We start from the raw sequence: 20,529 nt of genomic DNA on the forward strand, positions 1-20,529 counted from the left end.
AAAAAATGGAAATTTACATTATTGCTTTAATATTAGGAGTTTCTGACATGAGTTAGACAGCAGACTACTGAGATTCATGATCGTTTTATTGTACAGGGATGAAAAGGAAACAAATAGTTTGTCAATATGACAGCAAGTGGGTCTTTTCACTAGGAAAAGAAATCATAAAAACACTCAAAATACACGCTAAATGCCTCTGAACAGAATGTGCATAATGTGTATTCAATGCATTTTGATTTAGGCTGCATCATGCATCTCAGCAACAAAAGCAAAATATCAGCTAAGCATCTGTTCATTATTGGGGGTCAAACAGCCCGAGGTCTTAATTCTTTGGCCAAACAAATGTAATTCTCTGCTCTGCTTTAATTCATGTTAAGAAGCACAATAGTTCGATAGTCTCTAAAAAATCTCACAATTCACCAAGAAGCATCCGTAAGGGTTAAGAAGTGGTCATTCTCCACAAACTGAACAAACAAAACAGCCAAATTAGGTTTTTTTACACTCCATATTTCCATAAGAAAAGTGTGTTTTTGTTACAGGATTATTTAATACAGATTTCCAGAACAGTTCCACATTTAAGATTCCTGCGACAGAGCCTGGAGTGAGTGTGGGAAACCCTTTCATTCTATAAGCTTAAAAAGAAAACAAACAAAAAAAAACAAAAACCAAAATAATAGTTACGCATGTTGAAATGTTAGACGTAGGAAAATAATAGAACTCCGTCATGTCCGGCACTGAGCTCGGTGGGTTCATTTAATGGTTCATGGTTATTCATTGTTCACGATTGTGTTACTGTAGATGTAGGAGCATCCTGTACAGCCCTCTGCTCAGGTGGTGCACTGGTGACACGTGGCATCTCTTGGCCTTCTCTAGGCTGAAGAGGTGTAGGTGGAGCAGGTCCATGAGCACCAACAGAGGGTGGAACTGTTGCGCCAGGGGGCCCAGGAAGGAACGGCCGGGGTTGAAAAGGCAAGTCTTGAGGTCCGCCGAAATTAGGCGGGAAGTCGTGTACGCCATGTGATGGTGGATGTGGACCCATGGAGGGGAAATCTCTCCGAGGTGGCCCATGCACTTTGGGGAGAAAAAAGAAAACCACATTTATTTCATTCCTTTCTCACCGACTAATGTTTCAGACTTAATACACTATAAATACTCCAAAATACGTGGACCAAAATACGTGGATCATCACACCCATATGTGGTTCTTCCCCAAACTGTTACTACAAAGAGCCCTGACTGCAACTTAACCGTAGAGAACACCTTTGAGATGAACTGGTACTGAAGTCTCCTCAACATTCTTGTAGAGTCAATTTATTGTGTGTAGAACTTTCAGTTACGAGTAGAACCAGATACTAATGGTGTCAGCGTGTATTGCACCATCAACAAGGTGCCTGCAATACCCTTAAACTATCCTTCAGACATGATGGAAACTATCAAAGAAAAACTGTGAGACATCTTGCTGAGCCCTTGGAGCACTCAAAAATCCAAACACAACATCACTTCAACACACTCTGGACCGAGGCACTTTACACTATACAGCTGTTTTAGACTAATGATTTCACTCAGAAAATGATGGGTTCACCATTGAGTCTGGTTCCTCGCAAGGCTCCTTACTCTATTAGGAAGACCTCTTGCTTGCATCTAAATCTACATCTGGATATCTGTGCCTCTGCCGTCTACTGACAACGTATGACGTCAAACATAAATTGAAAGGCTTGTTTATCCTTACTCATTAAGTATACTAATTAGCTTACCAAAGGGTGCAGGAATGGGTCCATATGGGCGCAAGGGGAAAGGAGGTCTGAAGGAGTCCATGTGGGGTGTCCTGAAAGGATGTTCAGGTCCAAAATGCCGTCCAGGATGCATCATGGCTGGATGTCCATTGGGTGGTCGCATCGCTGGAGGAAGTGGCCCGTTCATTGGAGGAAGTGGTCCACCCATTGGTTGGGGACCATAAGCCTTTGGAAGGATGTGTGGAGCAGGGACAGGAGAATCCCTGATCGGCGATGGGAGAAATGAGCCCTGTCTCTGAGACTTCTGGGAGATCTGAAAACATGAACAGTAGAATGTTTTTCAGATTATACCACAGATTAGAAAAGTCTATAAACTCTACCAAGCGTATTATAACTTCGGCCATGCATTTGAGCACCCCTTTGCAGATTAGCACCAGTGAGCACGGTGTTAAACATCCCACGGCTTTAAGTAATCAAATCTTACACCGGTGATTTCAAAGACAGACGGAATCGGCATTCAGACACACGTTCTGCATTGTTCTGAATCACTCTTTAAATGCCAGTCTGAAGGTTCAGGACACAGGGTGAATTCAGGTAGATTGGAATGTCAGGACAACTGAGAGAGTTTAACATGGCAGGAGTTTTTTTTTTTTTTGCCTGATAAATAAAACCTGATTAATGTAGCACCAAATAAGAAAACAAGACTGGATATCAATTTGGAGAAGATTAGATCTTTTGATCGTTCTTAATTGGAGTCATAGAGGTTGGAAATAAAGGCTTAATCCAATGAAAATGCCCTAAAAAAATTGTTTAGTCAAAAAGGTAAGACATGCTCCTTTGTTTGTTTTATGAATATATATATATATATTTTTAATACTCTCAACACCTTGAGATGTAATTTATCTGAATTCACCGTTTATTAGGGGAGGGGAAAAAAGCGTTTGGTTAGTCATCCACAAACATGTTCCTCAAAATCAGTAACCTGGTGCTGGGAGCTTTGGAATTTGCATCAGCCATGATCATTCACCCATCCCTTTGCTTTTAAACCACCCCAACACTCAGACAAAGTACTCACTGCCTCTGCAGGATCAGTGAAGGCCTGAACTGTGACCTCAGCCTGTGCATCTATTGGAGGGTTTTGCTTTTTTTTTTGTTTTTTTTTAACAAGAGGAAGAGACATATAGAGTGACTATAGAGATTACAGGATGACTACGGTTTCCTCGATATCACCTACAAAATATAGAAAATCACCAGGTAACAGGCCCAAATACTTACAGATCCGTCCTGTGTGCAAGGAGAAGAAGTGCGAGGGAGGGACATTTCTGGAAGAAAAGATATTTATAATGGGATTATCCTTCATATTTATATAAGGAAATTCGTCAAAAACATTCTGCAAAAACGCGTACCTGGCCGAAATGGTAGCGGATGTCCGAGGTCCCCGGAGCGTCCGTGGTTGTCCAGAAGCTGTCGTGGCCCTGGAACAGTGAAGGTGTGAGTCAAGATTTTATTATTTCAATAAAGCGTTTTCATGGATTTTTACTGACGTATCTTAAAGAAAAATGATTAACTTTAGTATAATGAGTTTTTCTTTTCTTTTGTTCTAATTTCTGCGCAGTTCACCTTATTTGGATGTAAATCCCCTCAAATTAAAGCTTAAAAAAACAACATACTAAATTTAAATAAAGTCAATGTTTTGAATGTCAGAGTGCACACGGTCGACGACACGGAATATTAAGAGAAATAAAGATCGTCTGCATGATGAACGTCAGTGAACATGACATTTCCTAACATTTTACTAACTTTTATTCTTTTCTTTCTTTCTTTAGTAACTATAAGACAGACGTGTGTGTGAGAGAGAGAAACAACCTTGTTTATTAAGCTGATTTGTATGACACACAGTGCTCTGGGTTTGTTTTGGTCTGGTTCCTGTTTTTTGTTTTTTAGATTTGTAATAAATCTTTAAAATATATATCTATCAAGTTTATCCTGCATCTGCTTTAAATTCTTAATGGGATAGACACCAGGGCATGTTAAATTCCTCATGTTGAGCAGGAGGATAAACGTACCTGTTCTATACATTTTTTTTGTATACTGTAAATTCTGAGCTATTTGACGCCTGTGAGATTATAATATATAAATTACATAACGCAGATGTACTCATGGAAATGTTTTACAACTGCGCAATATGTCAGGAGACTTTAAGCGTGTTCCCAAGTCATCCTGGGAAAATAAGAGCTGATAAATATAACTGTAGGCAGGGAGGTCAGAGTGCCATCGCCATGGAGACACCAGGGACTGCACAGGGGGCAAAGTGACAATACTTGCACCTTAGTAATAAAAACTGTGTATTAAAGCAAAGTGAATGATAAGCAGAATGTGTTCCACTATGGAGGGAAAAAAAAAGTAGTGGGTGAGTATTGAAAGCCAGAAACAGCAAGAAACCGGGATGATGTCCACTGATATGTTCTCCATGTGTACAACTGTGTACAACTACATACCCTTTCCCCCATTCAGCACCTTGAGGGTAACAGGGTAAAATTTACAGCATTTAGCAGACACTCTTATCCAGAAGTGACTTACATTTTTTATTTCAGGTTTATACACCTGAGCAATTGAGGGCCCTGCAGTGGCAACTTGGTGGACCTGGGATCCGAACCAATGACCTTCTGATCAGTAGTCGAACACCTTAACCACTGAGCTACAACATATTGTACACCATCCTCACACAGCTGCATCTAAGATCTTCAAATTTAAACCTTTAAAATTTAAGCTCTCAGGTGAATAGCTTCCTGGGTTCAAGTGGCTTTGCGAATGTGCGGATAATTAAGAATGTGCCTGTAAATACGAGGCCTCGTGAGAAAGCCTTAGCAGTGTCATCATCCTTGCTGTTCTCCCACGTGATGAGCAGCTCTGGCTTGACCTGACCCACCTTTTATGTCTGGAATCTAGTCTTGAACTTAACACTTTCCGACACTCTTATCTTCTTTTAGTCCCACGACTCGAATATTCTGCGATCCTAATCGTCTAGGCACACGAGCGCTCGCTCTCAAGCAGTTTCAGGGTTTGCGAGGCAGCTGTGTAAACTTGCTCTGGTCAGAAAACTTCATCCGACACACCGTTAGCGTGCCGTGACATGTAGACGCCACAGTGGTATAAAGAAAAGGATGAAGAGAGATAGAAACGGAAAGTAGAGCAACACACCGAATGGCTCACTCCTTCGTCCGATGGAACCGGATGGAGGGCGTCCCGGATCCTCCATCATTAAAGGTGGAGAAGGAGCACCACCGCTCACGGGGGAAGGCCCGTACGAATCCGCTTTTTTTAAACAGCAAAATGTCATTTTAACAAAGCAGATATGAGATCCGTTAAAATAAGAGTAAGGACAAGGAAAATGATGAGGGTTAACAGTCGAGCTTACCTCTCTGTGCGGGGGGCATGTGACGGTCCGGAGGACCCGACTTGTACAGCGCATGCTCTAAATCCGACATTTTGTCGCTACACTCCACGATCCTGAGACACAAAACAAGCTCGTAAAGGAACAGAATGAACAAATGTTGATATTTTACAAGACCAAGACCAGTCCACTCACTTCTGACGCAGATTAGCACATTCTCTCCTCTCTTCTACCAAGGATCGCTCAGAAGCACGGGCTTTTATCTGAAACACACAAAACCAAGGCTATACTCAGTACCAGCGCTGCTTAGACAACACTTAGAGCTTGATATATAAACACACACATCCTCCAACAACCCAGACTTCTTACCCAGTTCTCATGGGCTTTCTTCTCCTGAACAGCAATCTAAAAGCAGACACATTAGATAAGAAAACATAAAGAACTTATGGTAGTGAGGTTACGTTAAAAAAAAATCCCAATCAGCACACAGAAGCACATCCAAACAAGCCAAGCGAATGGCTGACCTCGGCCTTAAGAGATCTCTCGTTTTGCTGCATTTCTTCCTGCATCTCTTTCACTTTCTGCCTGAGTCGGTTCAGCTCCTCTTCGGCTTGTAAGGCTCGGCCGTCCACCTCGGACAGCTTGCTCTCCTTTTCGTGGCGCTCCATCTCTTCCTGAGTCAATTTCCTGTGACATGAACATTAGCGTTAAGGTTGGTGTGGCAAGAAATCTGTTTCGCATGGTTTCAAAATTAAAGGCACTGGAGCTCCTAACATCCAATCAGAAGCTTCTAAAAGACATTACATGGATTGCAGACTTCCAGTATGTAAGAGTCTGACCTACTGGAATTCTGATGTGCATAATGAATTAAAGTAAAAATAAATGTCTCACTTTTTTTTTATTCTAGAATTAAGCATTCTATATTTTTCACACGTTAGAGCGAACTTGTATATCTGCTGATACTGATGTAAACGGCTCCGATGAGGCGTAAACTTTCGATTTTGTAGTAGAGTATCCGTAATACACACGAGCAGCCATTTAGTTAACGAGAAAGACGTGGATACTTACTGGTGTAAGATATTTTCTTTCTGGTGGTACAGTTCAGTTGTAATTTCTAGTCGCTGTTGGAGGTTCTTGTACTGGTTCTCCAGATGGGTTTTCTCATTTTTCAGATTTGTTTGGTCACGGATGACCTTCTGAAATTTCTCTGCAGAGACAGAGTGAGAGGAGGAAAAAAATAAAAATTATATATATATATATATATATATACACACACACACACACACACACACACACACACACACAGTGTATTAAATGTATAGAGTGCATATGGAAAAGTCAGGTATGATACCTTCGAGTTCCTGTCTGGCTTTCTGTTCAGCCATGAAGTTTTCAAACAAGCGATTCCGCTCATCCTCGATGACTGAAAGAGTTGCCTTGATCTGAGGGGTAAACACCCAGAAGAGTTATTTAAAAAAAAAAAAAAAAAAAAAAACCACCACCACACAAAGCATTCACGTAGCGATCGTTTCTATACGCACTTACCCTTGAGACATCCATCATCTGTTTAAGATGCAGCTTCAGTGGATCACCGTTCTTGTCTGAATAAAACAGTTTGAAAATGCACCAATTAAACAAAATCCTTTTATTTATTTATTTTTAAAAGCCCAGACTCACAGAACACTCAGGTCATCTTACCGTTCCCCGGCTCTGTGTCGTTACACGACTCGAGGCTTTTGAGTTCAGCGATGCATCCGGACAGAACCTAAGGCAGAGAAAACAACCGTGTATTGTTCCGTCATGGTTCTGCTGTGCTGTTAAACAAGTGAATAGATGTTGCACAAGCTAAAACATTTCTTCTTACGTCAATTTCGTTTGCTTTGTGCACGAGGGCGTTCTCCAGCTCCGTTTGCCTTTGATGGTAAACCTTGATTTCCTCGCTCAGCTTTCCGTGTTTCTCTTGCCAGTCCTTGGCGTCTTGCAACAGCTGTGAGGGAAACACAGACACAGAAGGAATTAACACACGACACAAATACTTTTGTTTGTGAGATGAAATCGTATGATATATCGTATGAATGAGTGTGATCTAGAACTTACAGATTTCTTTTGTTCTTTCAGGGCACAGTTGTCCTTTTCAAATGACAGCACCTCAGCCTTCAGGGCATCTTCTCTGTCTTTAGCTTCATCCATGAGAATCTGAACCTAAAGAATTCATTAGAGAGATAGAGAAGAAAACACTAATTTTATGTTTGTGCTGGCAAAGAAAAGAAAACAACGCTGATCGATCTGGATATTCGACCATGAAGACTTAATGCACAGAATAAACAAATGTATTATTATTGTAATAATTTAAATATAAAGCGAACCTTTGAGCGTTCCTCGTCGTACACTTTTAGGGTTTTCTGATAGTCGTTAATTCCTTGATGCATTGCAGATATCTGCAAAAACACACACACACTTCAGCAAAGACCTATTTTTCATAGAAACATAAAAACTAAAAAAAAAGAAAAAGAAAAAAAAAGTACCTTCTCTGTCAGAGTTTTGTTCTCTTCCTGCGCATTTGCAATTTTCTCACAGAGATGAGCGAAATGAACAGACAGCTTCTCCTTCTGCATGTTGAGATCTTCGTAATGTGTCTAAAGCACAATGTGAAAGTTAAAAAAAAAAAAATAAAAATCTATGGAATAAAACAATATTAATAGAAAAACAAGCAGAATTTTGTGAAGACTCGCCTTGAGATCGTTAAAATCCTGCTTTAGAGATGATTGTGACTCTTCTGAATTGTTCAGCTTTTCTTCATGTTGCTTAATCTAAATGAATACAGAGAGAGAGAGAGAGAGAGAGAGAGAGAGAGAGAGAGAGAGAGAGAGAGAGAGCAAGCGGTGACGGATCGGTACTGCTGTTTAAAATACAACTCTTTTTTTTTTTTTTTTAAATAAAGAATAAAAAAAAAAAACTAGAATTATAAAACAAAACATTTTACCACATTGTTTAGTTCAGTTATTTTGTTGACGACTTCTGATTTCTCGTTGATCAGCTGCTGAATCCTCCCTGCGAGTTGCTTTTCTGTTACTAGGAAGCAGAAAAAAAAAAGTTCTGTGGTGAGAATCTGGTCGATGCTGCACAATGTGACGCAAGGAGTAAGTTGACGAAATACTTACAGAGATACATCCTGCTTTTGACCTGAGGAGAGAGAGAGATAGAGAGAGATAGAGAGAGAGGTTAGATTCAGATTAAATCAGAACTATTTTTGAATTAATGATCAAAAAAAAGAAAAGATTAAAGATTAAACCACTATTAATAATAATTAGGGACGGACATTGTGGCCCTTGTGTACGTGCTGATTAATGCTGAGAGCACAATACATGGCTTCACATGCCAGTGATCACTTGTTTAATCTCTTGCCCATGAGGTGCAGACAGCACACCACCTTTCACCTGTAGAGATCCTGCTCATGAAAATAACCACAAGACTTTGTATTTTCTTGAAACAAGGAATTATGAGGAAAATGTGGAGGGAATTATGTTTTGAGAGACATGACGAAAATTTGATCGGAGACTAATTTTATTGTCTCACAGGCTCATTGTCTGTTTCTGGCTGGTTCACTTGCAACTCACCGCACTGTGAAATAAGTCGCAGAGAAAATCAGACATTTGTGGAACTGTTGCTTTATGTACAGTAACAATGCTTGTTTTCTGCTTTGGTACTTTAGTGTTATGTCATGCACCGTCGGCAATAAAACATTTACCGGCTGATTACAAAACATGGAGCTCTGTGCATGCAAATACATGCTTTGGGGTGCTTTCAGCTTTTTGTGCTTCACTCACACCAAAGCTAGACATCATACAAAATGAGACACGTTTTTACCCAAAAAGGTGACCCGACATGCATCTAAATCTTCTGGCATAAAAACTTTTTTTCTGTAAAAATACTCTGGAGCATTTGTCGCTCACATGAAGTGTTCTAATTAAAATATGGTTTTGTTAATAAAATAAACAATATTACTATGTCAAGGTGCTCGGCTGCACTCCGGTCTCTCTGCACCAAAATATCATATCACTGTGATTGACATTGTACTGCTTATCCCTTCTAACATTTAATGATCATTAAGAGATATCTTACAGAAAGAACGGTCCTCCACATGAACACCACTATTGTGAGAACTCCCACCACGGCTGAAACGACCACAGGCTTCCAGGGCAGACCGTGGAACGTAGGACCGGGTTGCCATTCCTCAGGCAAAGCAGCAATAAGCTAGAAGACAGAGATCACGTAATTCATCGCTTCACTTCATTCAATAACAGGACTGAAATAACCTGAAGAATGAGAATAAACCATTCAATATTCATTCTTTAATGTTGGGTTAGAATGGATTTTTTTTTTGTACTCTAATAATGCAAGCATGTCTGAATCTGTCTAAAAATGGATAACAATGGATGATAAGCCTTATATTAGCTGAATATTGGCAGAAGATCGATCAAAACGTTTCTTCAAACGTTACATCTCCCGTAATAAAAACATTTCCAATATCCTATGCAAAACATGTAAGCAAAGTAGTATAAAAACGACCGAATGGCAGAAAATATTTCGAAATTGACCTTTAAATTGTGTTTAATCTTGTTATAAACGCTTAAAGCAGTCATTAAGAAATTTCGAACTCAAGTGGAACCTATGGAATGTTTTTGTTTTGTTTTGTTTCTCCTAAACTCTATTTAAAAGTAAACACACCGTAGAGCATCTGTTGTAATAAATCTAAGGCAATAAAAAGTACATTTACACACTACATACATTATTAAATACTGCTGTATTGATTATAACTGAAAGTGTTGATTATGTGTCAAGTATCTTTTGTCCTGTTTAAAATCAAGTTATTGTGTAAATAAAGACAAATTCAGTTAAGAACCACTGAACTAAGCTAATCCTCAACACACACAGCTACAGCCACACACTCACAGACAGACACACACACAGACTGAAACACACACACAGACACAGACACACACTCACACAGCCCTAATGCAGTATGTTATACTGAGATACACATTATAGACCAAAACTCGAGCTCTAGTAAGACTACTGATGTGATTAACACTTTTCTTGACATTCATCACTTGGCAGATATGAATAAACCTTCGAGTAATATTTAAAAATAAACATTTGATACAGGGAAGTCATTTTACTATAAACTCCTGATATGTAGCTCGGTTTCTGATAGCTATCTTGTTAGCTTGTTAGCTAGTTGTTGTGACAAGCAGCAGTGAAACACGTACTTCCTGAAATCCTGACAGAAACACGACAGAAACTGTGGTCCACAGGTCCAGCAGCTCTCCATATGGAGAAGAAGTGTCGCTTAAATCCGACTCCATGTCTCGTTCCCAGACTCACACTGAGCCACACGAACACAACACGCTAACCGAACTAGCCGGCTATGAGCTAACGTCAAACCTGACAGCTCCTGAAACTGAAAGTCAAGACGAGCGACACTGTCGTAAAGCTCAGGAAGCTCAAACAGATGGTCTTAAGAGCTTCATATACAGCGTATAACACGTTTATCTCTGCCCTGCAAATCGCACTGTACTTCAACCCGGACACTAACACACGTCGACATCCAAAAAAAAAAAAAACCTCGTTACGTCACAACATACAGCCGAACAAAGTACTGTTTAGAAATGCTGCAATCGAATGTAGAAAAAAAAAACGGTCAGTCAAGTCGGAACTGTAACTCGGGAAAACGGCTTTCTGCACGAGCTTTCTGACATAAACACACGTGACGTCACAACATGGTGGCTGGGGGCGCGAAAACACACACACACACACACACACACACACACACACACACACAAAACACTACCGATGGTCAACAAGGCCACGCATCATGGTTATAACATTTGGATCTCAAGATGATGAAACTTGTTTTGCTTGAGAGGGTGTTGATGTCCACTATCGTCTCCACTAGGGTTCACTAGCTGCTGCCTATCTGTCAGAAAGCTGGTGATCAACTGACAGATAGAGCTAGGAACAGAGAGTTGGTTTAGTTTGGTCTGGAGCCGTGTTGGAATGATGGTGTCAAAAGACCAAAATAAAGCCTACAAACAATTACAGCGTTTAGCAGATGCCCTTATCCAGAGCTACTTAAATTTTTCATCTCATTTTTATACAACTGAGCAATTGAGGGTTAAGGGCCTTGCTCAGGGGCCCAGCAGTGGCAGCTTGGTGGACGTAGGAATCGAACTCTCAACCTTCCGATTGGTAGCCCAACACCTTAACCACTAGGCTACCACGTCCCTGATTTATCCAGGTGTTGCAGTAAACTTGGGACTGCATTACATCTTGCATCATCCACGGACCTGTTTGCTCGATAAGCAAACTGCAGGGGGGCCAGAAAGGGTCCAGTGAAGTCTATCAGATAAGATAGAACCAGTTTTTCAAACGACTTCATGCTGAGAGACGTCAGTGCCACAGGTCTATAGTGGTTATCTCCTGTTATCTTGGTTTTCTTTGGTACAGGGATGATGGTTATGCATTTGAAGGAGACAGGGACTTCACACAGTTTCAGTGATCTGTTAAAGATATGTGTGATGATGGGGGCCAGCTGCTATTCAGCACGTTGTTGATTCACCACAATGCTGGGGGATAGTGCCTTGTAGTAGGCTCTCAGACCTTTCCAGACTGAAGCGGAGTCGTTAAAAGTGAACTGATCCTCCAACTTTTTGGCGTAGCTCTACATAGCTGTTCCGGTCATTCAGCCAGGTTTCCATGAAACACAGTGCAGCAGAGTGGGAAAAATCCTTATTTGTCCGGGAGAGCAGAAGGAGTTTGTCCTTTTTGTTGGGTAGAATGTGGAGATTCACCAGATGGGCAGCGTCGTTCAAAATCCGTGCTGTCTAAGCTTCATGAGCGTACCAGCTCGCTTCCCCCGTCTGCTCGTCCTAAAGCGTCTAATCATCGCCCGCTGCTCCGCCAACTTCAATGCTCAGAAGAACGTCCGATTAAACAAAAACCGGTAGGAGACTTTGTGGTGTGTTCTGCCAAATATTCAGCAGTTTATCCCTGGTAAAACTGATAGTGTTTGATAAATGACAAACAGGGAAAACGAACAAAAAACGCTAAAACAACTGGAGAGCGAAGCACCGTGGCTGCCGTTTGCGACACCATCACAAGCGTTTTTTTTTCCAGATCCATTGTTCAGGGATTTCCCCACAAATATTCCCTTCTGGATGAATAAAGTACATACACCTATCTGTATATTTATTTATCGGTCTGTTTGTCAGCATTACGCAATTCTCAAATTGTCCGTCACATTACAATACAACTCCTGGACACTATTGTAAAGAGAATGGGTGAACAATTTCATTGCCAACCAGCTCAAGGGACTTGGACCATACGAGATGCCATCTGAACGGTTGAAAACCCCTAAGCAAAATCTCCAGAATCATTCCAAAATACAGTATAACAGCGTGCTGCTGCCCACAATGATGAAATTCTAGTATGCTACTTATACACATCATTGGAAAATAACTATCATGAGATCACGAGTAAAATAAAAAAAGTAAAAAAGAGAAATAACTCATGACCTTCCTGGACTACCATAATAAACAGATTTCCCTTGACATCATTTTCTACTTGATGAAGTGAATCATCCCCAAATTTCAAACAGTGCCCTACATATTCAAATTAAATCTAGAAAACCACGTAAATAAAAATCTAAATAGATTAAGGTTACTTACAATTTCTGCATACACTCCAATAAATTCAGATGCAAGAAGAAAGAAGTCCCGAGCGTGATCCGAGGTCGATGTGCTTGCTTGATGATGTGCTTGCTTGTCAGAGAAATCAGTAGCCCTTGAAGAGTCCAGTGAATCTGATGAGGAAATCGATGGGAAAACATATTCTTAACAATACCAAGGTTTATACCAAGTTAAGAATCAAACAAATAAGAAAATCAAACAGACACCAACCTGAAGATGGGTCGATTTCAAATCCTAAAACGTCCAAAGGATTCTCCAAAATCGCTTGTGGGCCTCTCTGAATGTCTGTAGTGTCCTGCAAGGCTGCTTGATTGTCTTCGTTTTTATTGAAATGCCCTGCATCTTCCCCAGGGCCCACGTCCTGGCTACGGGATTCACCTTCCTGACCAGTGAACAACTCAGCAGCTTCAAGAGGAACTTCTGGAGTTTCGGTGACTTCAGTCAGTGGGATGGTTTCCACTGGAATTTCTACCTCTTCAGACACGTTCTCTGCTGCACAACAAGCATAAGAAATATAATGACCTTATTGAACGATGAGCTGACAAATCCCATTTTTCTGAAGTTAACATTTTAGCACTGAGGCTTTGGTAGTCTAACGTTGAAAAATACCTAACATGAACCACACACCTAACAAAGTTCGCATAAAGTGTGCAGCTGAAGACCTTTAGGTCATCATAGTAGGCTGCAAAAATGATTCTGTTATTTCGAGAAAAAAAAGGTCTTTTATTTTGTTTTATCATTCTGTCTGTGTTATTGGATATATACGCAGATTCTACTGTTCAAATATAATAGAACGTTAATGTTAAAAGCATGGCTGTACTACTGATTTCTGTAGACTGTATATTCTGATCAGAGACACAGAGTATTTGTGAACATTGTTAAACTACTGAATGGAAGGTCTTAACTTTAAATTCAAAAACTACCAAGCTGCCACCGCTGGGCCCTTATGCAGGGCCCTTAACCCTTAACTGCTCAATTCAAAAATCTTCCACATGCCATAAATCATGGTTTAAAATGACTTCAAAATGACTGCCAAGGCTCAGACCTACCCATTTCCAATTGAGACTGGCTCTCTTTGACCAACACCACGCTGGCACTGTATTTCTGATGAAGAGAAAAAGCCAACTCCTGAAAGTCATCCAAAATAGCAGCTTCCTCATCGATCATGACTTGGTCGAGCTGCTGTCCGAGGTCCAGAGCCCTTTGCTCCCGAGCATCCAGCATTTTGTCGATCTCATTGAGTATGGTGTTTTCGGACACTTCCAGAATACTCTCCAGTGCGTTTTCTAGGTCCACACTGTTCTGAGAGTATGACTGCCTGGCAGACTGTAGCTGATGATCCAAGTCGTTGAACATCGCTTCAATTCTGTAAAGGTCTTTAACACTGAGATGGCGCAAAATGCGTTCGATTTCATCATCCTTAAAGTGTTCCCTTAAAAGCGTAAGTCTCCGCACCCTGTCGCTGTATTCCGGCTTTTCGTTGACGACTGGATCAGCACCGGGTCTGTCAGATTTTCTATCGTTTCCGTTATCAGTTGCAGAGTCTGAGATGCTTGTTAATGTTGGTTCGGGGTCAGAGCTGACATCATGGCTTGTCTTCTGTTCTGACATGTTCTTATTTGCTGCTTCTGGTAAGTTGCCATGTGGTTGTTTAGGTGGGGATAATTCGTTTTCTTCTGACTGAGATTCACGGCTGGTGTTTTTAATGGATTCTTCTTCATCGCTGAGCTTGGTTTTCGTGGATAAAAGAGCATTTTCATCTTCTAGCAGCTCCTCGGCATGCTCCTCCTCTTCCTCCTCAATGTCAGGTTCTTCGGGCAGTTTTTCTGTTTCCAGTGCACCTTCAAATACACTGATAATTTCATTTTTAACTCTGTGTATTTGTTCATCAAGAGCATGTTCACGGACGAGAGCCTCAGATGTTTGGGTCATGATTTCACTAGGGTTCGGCTTTAAAATAGTTTTTTCGGTGGGTTTGTCCAGCACTTGCTTTACATCTTCTAACAGTGATGTTGGAGGAATGGATTCAGATTCCACACCATTAATAAGCATCTCATTCGGCTCTAAAGATTTGCCCTTAATCTCCTCTAATTCTTCATTATATTTTAAGACATCGGGGTTTTGTTCCTGTAGATTAGTATACCGACTGTCCTCCTTTACAGAGTCGTTAATGGACGGTTTCATTGCTTCAGTTGTTTCAGAGTCATGAACCGATATGGTCTTAATGTCAACTACATCTTTTTCAGTTGTTTTAGTGTGAGCATTTTCCTCCTCCTCCTTGTCATCGTCATCGTCATCGTCGTTGTCATCGTCATCCTCAAGTAAATCGGTTCTCTCGCCTCCGCTTACAATTTTAAAAACTGTGTCCCCAAAATTAGACCACATACCCTCATCTTTTGTTGCATCAATAGAAGCAGGAGGTTGCTTATCTTCTGACATGGCAGCATCGGGAATGTTGTCCTTAGTATAACGAGACTTCTCGTCAAAAGTAAGCAGCGAAGGCTTTTTCACACTTTTCTCTTCTAATTCAACTGGTTCCTCAACCTCAAAGTCATTGCTCTGATCATCACCATCGCCATCATCATCATCATCATCATCATGGGGTGTGACCTTCTGTGTGTATTTATCATCTGAGATAACAGCATCAAAAGTTTCACCTAAAGTGGTTTTTAATTGGGAGGAGGCTTCCACCGGTGTGGTATGGGCGCTTTTCTTTTCGAAAACTCCATCATCCTTAGATGGAGGGTCATCTGGAATAACATTGTCTGCAGATTGCTCCTGATCATAATCAGCATCATATGAAGCTTTTGCTTCCGTTGGCAGTTGATTAGTTTTAGAATCTTGCAAATCACCACCGTCGTCGTCTTCTTTGTGTGATTCGACAACGTTCCTGCTGGTTTCTCCTGTCTCACCATCCTTAGTTGCTTCATCACCGATAGGCATTTTGCCTTTCTGTAATGTCACGTGTTTATCTTCTGACTCAGCTGCACCAGGAACATCGTCCTCAAGATAATGTGACCTCTCTTCAAAAGTAAGCAGTGAAGGCTTTTTCAGACTTTCCTCTTCTACCTCAATTGGTTGCTCAGCTAAGTCATTGCTCTGATTTTCATCTTCATCATCATCGTCATCATAGGGGGTTACCTTCTGTGTTTTTTCATCATCTGAGGTAACAGCGTCAAACGTTTCACCTAAAGTTGTTTTCAATTGAGAGGAGGCTTCCACCGGTGTAATATGGTCAGTTTTCTTTTCAAAAACTCCATTATCCTTAGCTAGATGTTCATCTGGAATGACTATCTCAGAATCACCATCAGCACCTTCACCTTCAGCAGAGTCACTGTCACCATCACCGTCTTTATCCTTTTCATATGAAGCTGTTGTTTCTGACGCTAGTGTTGCAGTTTCAGAGTCTGGCAACTCAACGTTGTCATGATCCTCCGAGTCATCTATGTGTTCATCTTCACTTCCTGTATGCAATGAGTCGGAGTTTATGAGGTCTCTGCTGGTTTCTTCCGTCTCTCCATCCTTAGCAGGCTCCTCACTGAGAGATAGTTCTTCTGTTTCATCGCTCGGTTCATCGACCTCATTTAACGCTGAGTTTTGTAGCAGCGCATCAACATCGTAGCTTTCAAATTTATCAAGGCCAGTGTCAAAGCACACAAAATCAGTTTCCTGGAAAACATTGAAAATCAGAAAACGTTTTGGAGCTCATAAAGCTATCAATGAGCTATTCTGAAAATCATTTCATACTGCATTGGTATACATAAACAAATAAAAGGTGTCACCGATGATACACCATTAAAGGGTGATGGTAACACTATGTTAGTAATCAGCCAAATAATACACCTACCTCAGCTGGTACTTCTATTTCCTTTTCTGTATATATGTGATTAATGTTCAGAAAGTCCTTTGGAAAATAGCCAAAGTTGTTACCAACCTAAAAAAACAAAAAATTAAAACAGGTCTTTAGGTAAATTCTGATATCATGGGCCATTTCTTGATATGGATCTATTACCTGTCCTCATCTTTCTAGTTAAATGCTTTTGATAGTCATTTGTGCCTACTGTTGATAATTAAAGTATAACCTAGAATCCACCACTGTTTTATTAACATAAACAAATAAACAAATAAGCATTATACTCATTTAGTCCCTCCAGGATTTTGCGATCGCAAAAAGGAACACAAAATTAACAAAAAAAGCAAACTTCACGATATTCCGAGGAGCTCTCGATTATTTAAAATGACGCTGATTTTACACACTGATTTGCTCCAAGGCTCGAAGCGTGACATCACAACATGCATTCAGCATCTTCCATTCATGTGTGTGAACACGAGTAGGGCTCTCATACAAATTATTATAGTGTGCGCTGGTGATTTCACAAATTTAAGTAGTTTACTGCAAAAAATATAACATTTTTGGTCTTAACGATTACAAAAGACTCCTGAAGACTCCTGGATTGACCATTCTGCTAAAAGCCAGACTAAATCTGGCTAATAATGAGCATTTTTTTGTACACCATCTGTAAGAGATTGCACTAGCATTGCTTCACCTTGCATACTGAACTTTGTTTCACGGACGAATGATTAACCGTCATACTTACACTTCCTGCCCAGATATCTGACCTCTGTCCTGAGAGTTTATAGTACACATATATAGTCTCTCCTGTTTTAAAGGACAGAAAACGACAGTCTGGACCAGGGAAGTCTTTTGACGCTTTCCCCCGGCAAAGAAGCACTGACGAAAGAAAGAAAGAAAGAAAGATAGATAGATAGATAGATAGATAGATAGATAGATAGATAGATAGATAGATAGATAGAAAGAAAGAAAACTTCTGGTTAAAATACACTTCTACAAACTCAACAACACAGTAAGCTTTTGCCTTAATTCGTTAATTAATTAATTAAAGCATATATTTTTTTAACCTATTTTATGTGCTGTATTTTACTGTCAACACAAAAATACATTTCAGTCCAGTGTTTCTGATGGACACATTCAGTGAATGAGTAATAAGGACCTATTAAACAGAAATAAAGCATTAAATGTGGTTGTTTAATAATAAATAATTTACTGGTTAGCTGTTTAAACTAACAATCTACATGATAATGCGGCAGTAATTTAATAGAAGTAACTAGAAGCCTGTCCATAATAAAGGCTTAGTTAGCTGTAGCTACTTGCTAACCGGCTAAAGTGTAAACAAAACACGCTCGTGCTTATATAAATATCTCGAGCTCGGAAATTATACACGCTTTAGCTGAAGTATTTCACGTGTTTTTTTCCACCTCGACTCAAGGGTTAATGGTTAAAAAGTTCACGTCACGGTTAGGAACTGCTTAGCTATCTGTTTCTACATCGACTTACTGCTACAGTCGTCATCGGCGCATCTTTTAAAGTCAGAGAACCGACGATCTACCGACGCTTTGGAAAAACATACGCAGATAAATAGGATAAAAATATTAAAACGTGATTTGAGTCCAGTCATTCTGCCTTGGTGAAGCACAAACACACACACATGCACACACACACACACAAGCAGGACACGTCAGCACATCCGCGGTGCTGCAGCAGCTCAGAGCTGAACAGATCCTGGATCATGTTACACACAAACAGGCAGGAAAATTAAAGGGACAGGGTTCAAACCTGCTTTATCGTCCCCTAAGATTTAATTAAACTGCAATGAAAGTGAGTGGATATGATCGATTACCTCACAAAAAGTGTGGTAAGGTTCAATTGTACCTTAATTGATGTGGTCTAAATTATGAGATGTAATCAAATACACGGACTCATTTGCATACTGGTAGATACAATTTTATGTTTAGTATAATATTCACATTATATTCATAAGCCTTAGTGAGTCGTTGAAGATTGTATTTTACTATTTTCTTTTATACTCATCCTTAAGAATTACAAAAATTCACATACATTATTCTGAATCAGAATCAGAAATAGGTTTATTATCAGACCAAATGTGTTGACACAGACAAGGACTTTGGTTCCAGCTGTTTGTGACTCTCAAAGGTACTGACATAAATAACACTATTCTATACAATACAAGACAATATAGACTATACAAGACAATACAGGCGATGTGATACAATACAGACTATAGAAGACAATACAGGCGATGTGATACAATACAGACTATACAAGACAATACAGATGATATGATACAATACAGATTTTACAAGACAATACAGACGATATGATGCAATATAGACTATACAAGACAATACAGAGGATGTGATACAGTACAGAGGATGTGATACATTATAGACAATACAAGACAATACAGACTATACAAGACAATACAGACGATGAGATACAATATAGACAGTACAAGTACAGAATACAGAATATATGACTGATCAGTTATGTACATAAAGTGTAAGACGTGTATGGCAGTGCAAATAGCAATATTGTACAATATTATGCTTTTGTGTGTAACATGAAATGAAGATATGAAGCATGGAATATAATTATGGTGAGTTGTTAATCAGGGTGATAGTCTGGGGTTAGAAACTGGTTTTGTGTCTGGCAGTTTTGATAAGCAAAGCAATGTAGCACCTGTCAGAAGGGAGGAGCTGAAAGAGGTTGTGTCCAGTTTGTGAAAGGTCAGTAGTGCCCAAAGACATTTAAGATGCAAAATTATGTTATTGTATAAGTTAAAATGAGGAACTATGTAAAAACAATTCATTAACATATGCAGTTTATCACAGTTTTGATGTTTACAGAAAGTTCTCGTTGTCATAGCAGCTCCTTCTATGTTGTCTTTTGTGTAAGGATTTGTTCATCTCGGACACAGACAGGCTGTAAGTTCTCCTAGATTTTACAGTGTGTTGTTAATTTATTTTGACACACACAAGGAATTTGGAATACTGTCAGGGGACATTGAGTTGCCCACCCTACTGTTTCTCTCTGCTCACCATTCAGTACTCACTTCTCGTTTTAAAAATCAAACTTTTTTAATTACACACAGGTGGATGATTATTATACTCCTTTCATAAAAAAACAGATAAACTATGCCCCTACTGCCACACTATAAAACTATAGTAAGTGTCTGAATGGAGGTCAGCGAAACAATATTACCTTGGTAGCTATGTCAAATTATGTTTCTAAATGTTTATGCATATGTTAAGAATGTGATTTGGGAAAGACCCAAAGCCGTTACTAACCTAAAAATATGATTTTTAAAAGTACTAAAAGCATCTGTACAATAATATCTGGCTGTGTTTTATACATGTAGTATTTTACTGTGGATTTCAGCTGTTACCCCTCAAGAGCACCAAAGGTTTGAGTGACTTTTTGCCAGGTCCAGTAAAATGGTGATATCAATCAGAATCATAAATATTTTATTAAGTGCTTGTTTATAAGCAGCTAAAGTATCACCTTAAACCACTAAAATTCTGTATAAGGTTATCCAACAGAGGCAAAAACACATATCTCGCATTGAAAGTCAACTGACTCATTTTAGATCAGATAATTCAGTTGTTTTTACTGATTAAAAATGTTCCATAAATCCATTTCCTTCAGTGTACTGGTAAAAAGGGTTACTTACAGAGAACTTATATAGTGCTATAAATAACTTGTGAATAGTTGTGGGAGTAACACATGGCAGACAACTGCACCTTGGCTCCTAAAACATCGTTGAGCTTTACATAAA

At 39.7% G+C, this 20,529-nt stretch overlaps 1 protein-coding gene across 4 annotated transcripts; it reads right to left on the minus strand.

Moving 5' to 3' along the window:
* Positions 1 to 68: 68 nt before the first annotated feature.
* Positions 69 to 19,442, minus strand: mia3 (MIA SH3 domain ER export factor 3). 4 transcript variants are annotated; one of them, XM_027147577.2, is made up of 28 exons: positions 18,231 to 19,442; positions 17,473 to 17,606; positions 16,722 to 16,808; positions 13,924 to 16,543; positions 13,085 to 13,366; positions 12,854 to 12,987; positions 9,249 to 9,380; positions 8,288 to 8,309; positions 8,110 to 8,198; positions 7,859 to 7,936; positions 7,652 to 7,762; positions 7,493 to 7,564; positions 7,224 to 7,328; positions 6,991 to 7,113; positions 6,825 to 6,891; positions 6,672 to 6,727; positions 6,478 to 6,568; positions 6,195 to 6,333; positions 5,651 to 5,813; positions 5,496 to 5,531; positions 5,322 to 5,389; positions 5,151 to 5,242; positions 4,934 to 5,047; positions 3,139 to 3,207; positions 3,008 to 3,054; positions 2,808 to 2,873; positions 1,754 to 2,045; positions 69 to 1,071 (listed from the first exon to the last, which is right to left on the minus strand). In XM_027147577.2, the coding sequence occupies exons 1-28, from the start codon at positions 18,349 to 18,351 to the stop codon at positions 779 to 781; spliced, it is 5,703 nt and encodes a 1,900-aa protein (XP_027003378.2). In that variant the 5' UTR covers positions 18,352 to 19,442; the 3' UTR covers positions 69 to 778. The 4 variants fall into 4 exon arrangements, with proteins under 4 accessions (XP_027003378.2, XP_027003380.2, XP_027003379.2 ...); XM_027147579.2 differs by lacking the exon at positions 4,934 to 5,047; XM_027147578.2 differs by lacking the exon at positions 2,808 to 2,873.
* Positions 19,443 to 20,529: the final 1,087 nt, after the last annotated feature.

The sequence above is a fragment of the Tachysurus fulvidraco genome, chromosome 9, assembly GCF_022655615.1.
Source record: "Tachysurus fulvidraco isolate hzauxx_2018 chromosome 9, HZAU_PFXX_2.0, whole genome shotgun sequence".
Taxonomy (NCBI): domain Eukaryota; kingdom Metazoa; phylum Chordata; class Actinopteri; order Siluriformes; family Bagridae; genus Tachysurus; species Tachysurus fulvidraco.

Bases quoted from the DNA above. Each gene is read 5' to 3' on its own strand.
- mia3 (XM_027147577.2), bottom strand. From the start codon at position 18,351: ATGACTGGACTCAAATCACGTTTTAATATTTTTATCCTATTTATCTGC. The intron at 6,334-6,477 runs GTATCATACCTG...CTGTCTCTGCAG, and splicing joins AGCCAGACAGGAACTCGAAG to AGAAATTTCAGAAGGTCATC. The intron at 1,072-1,753 runs GTAAGCTAATTA...TTCTCCCCAAAG, and splicing joins ACCCATTCCTGCACCCTTTG to TGCATGGGCCACCTCGGAGA.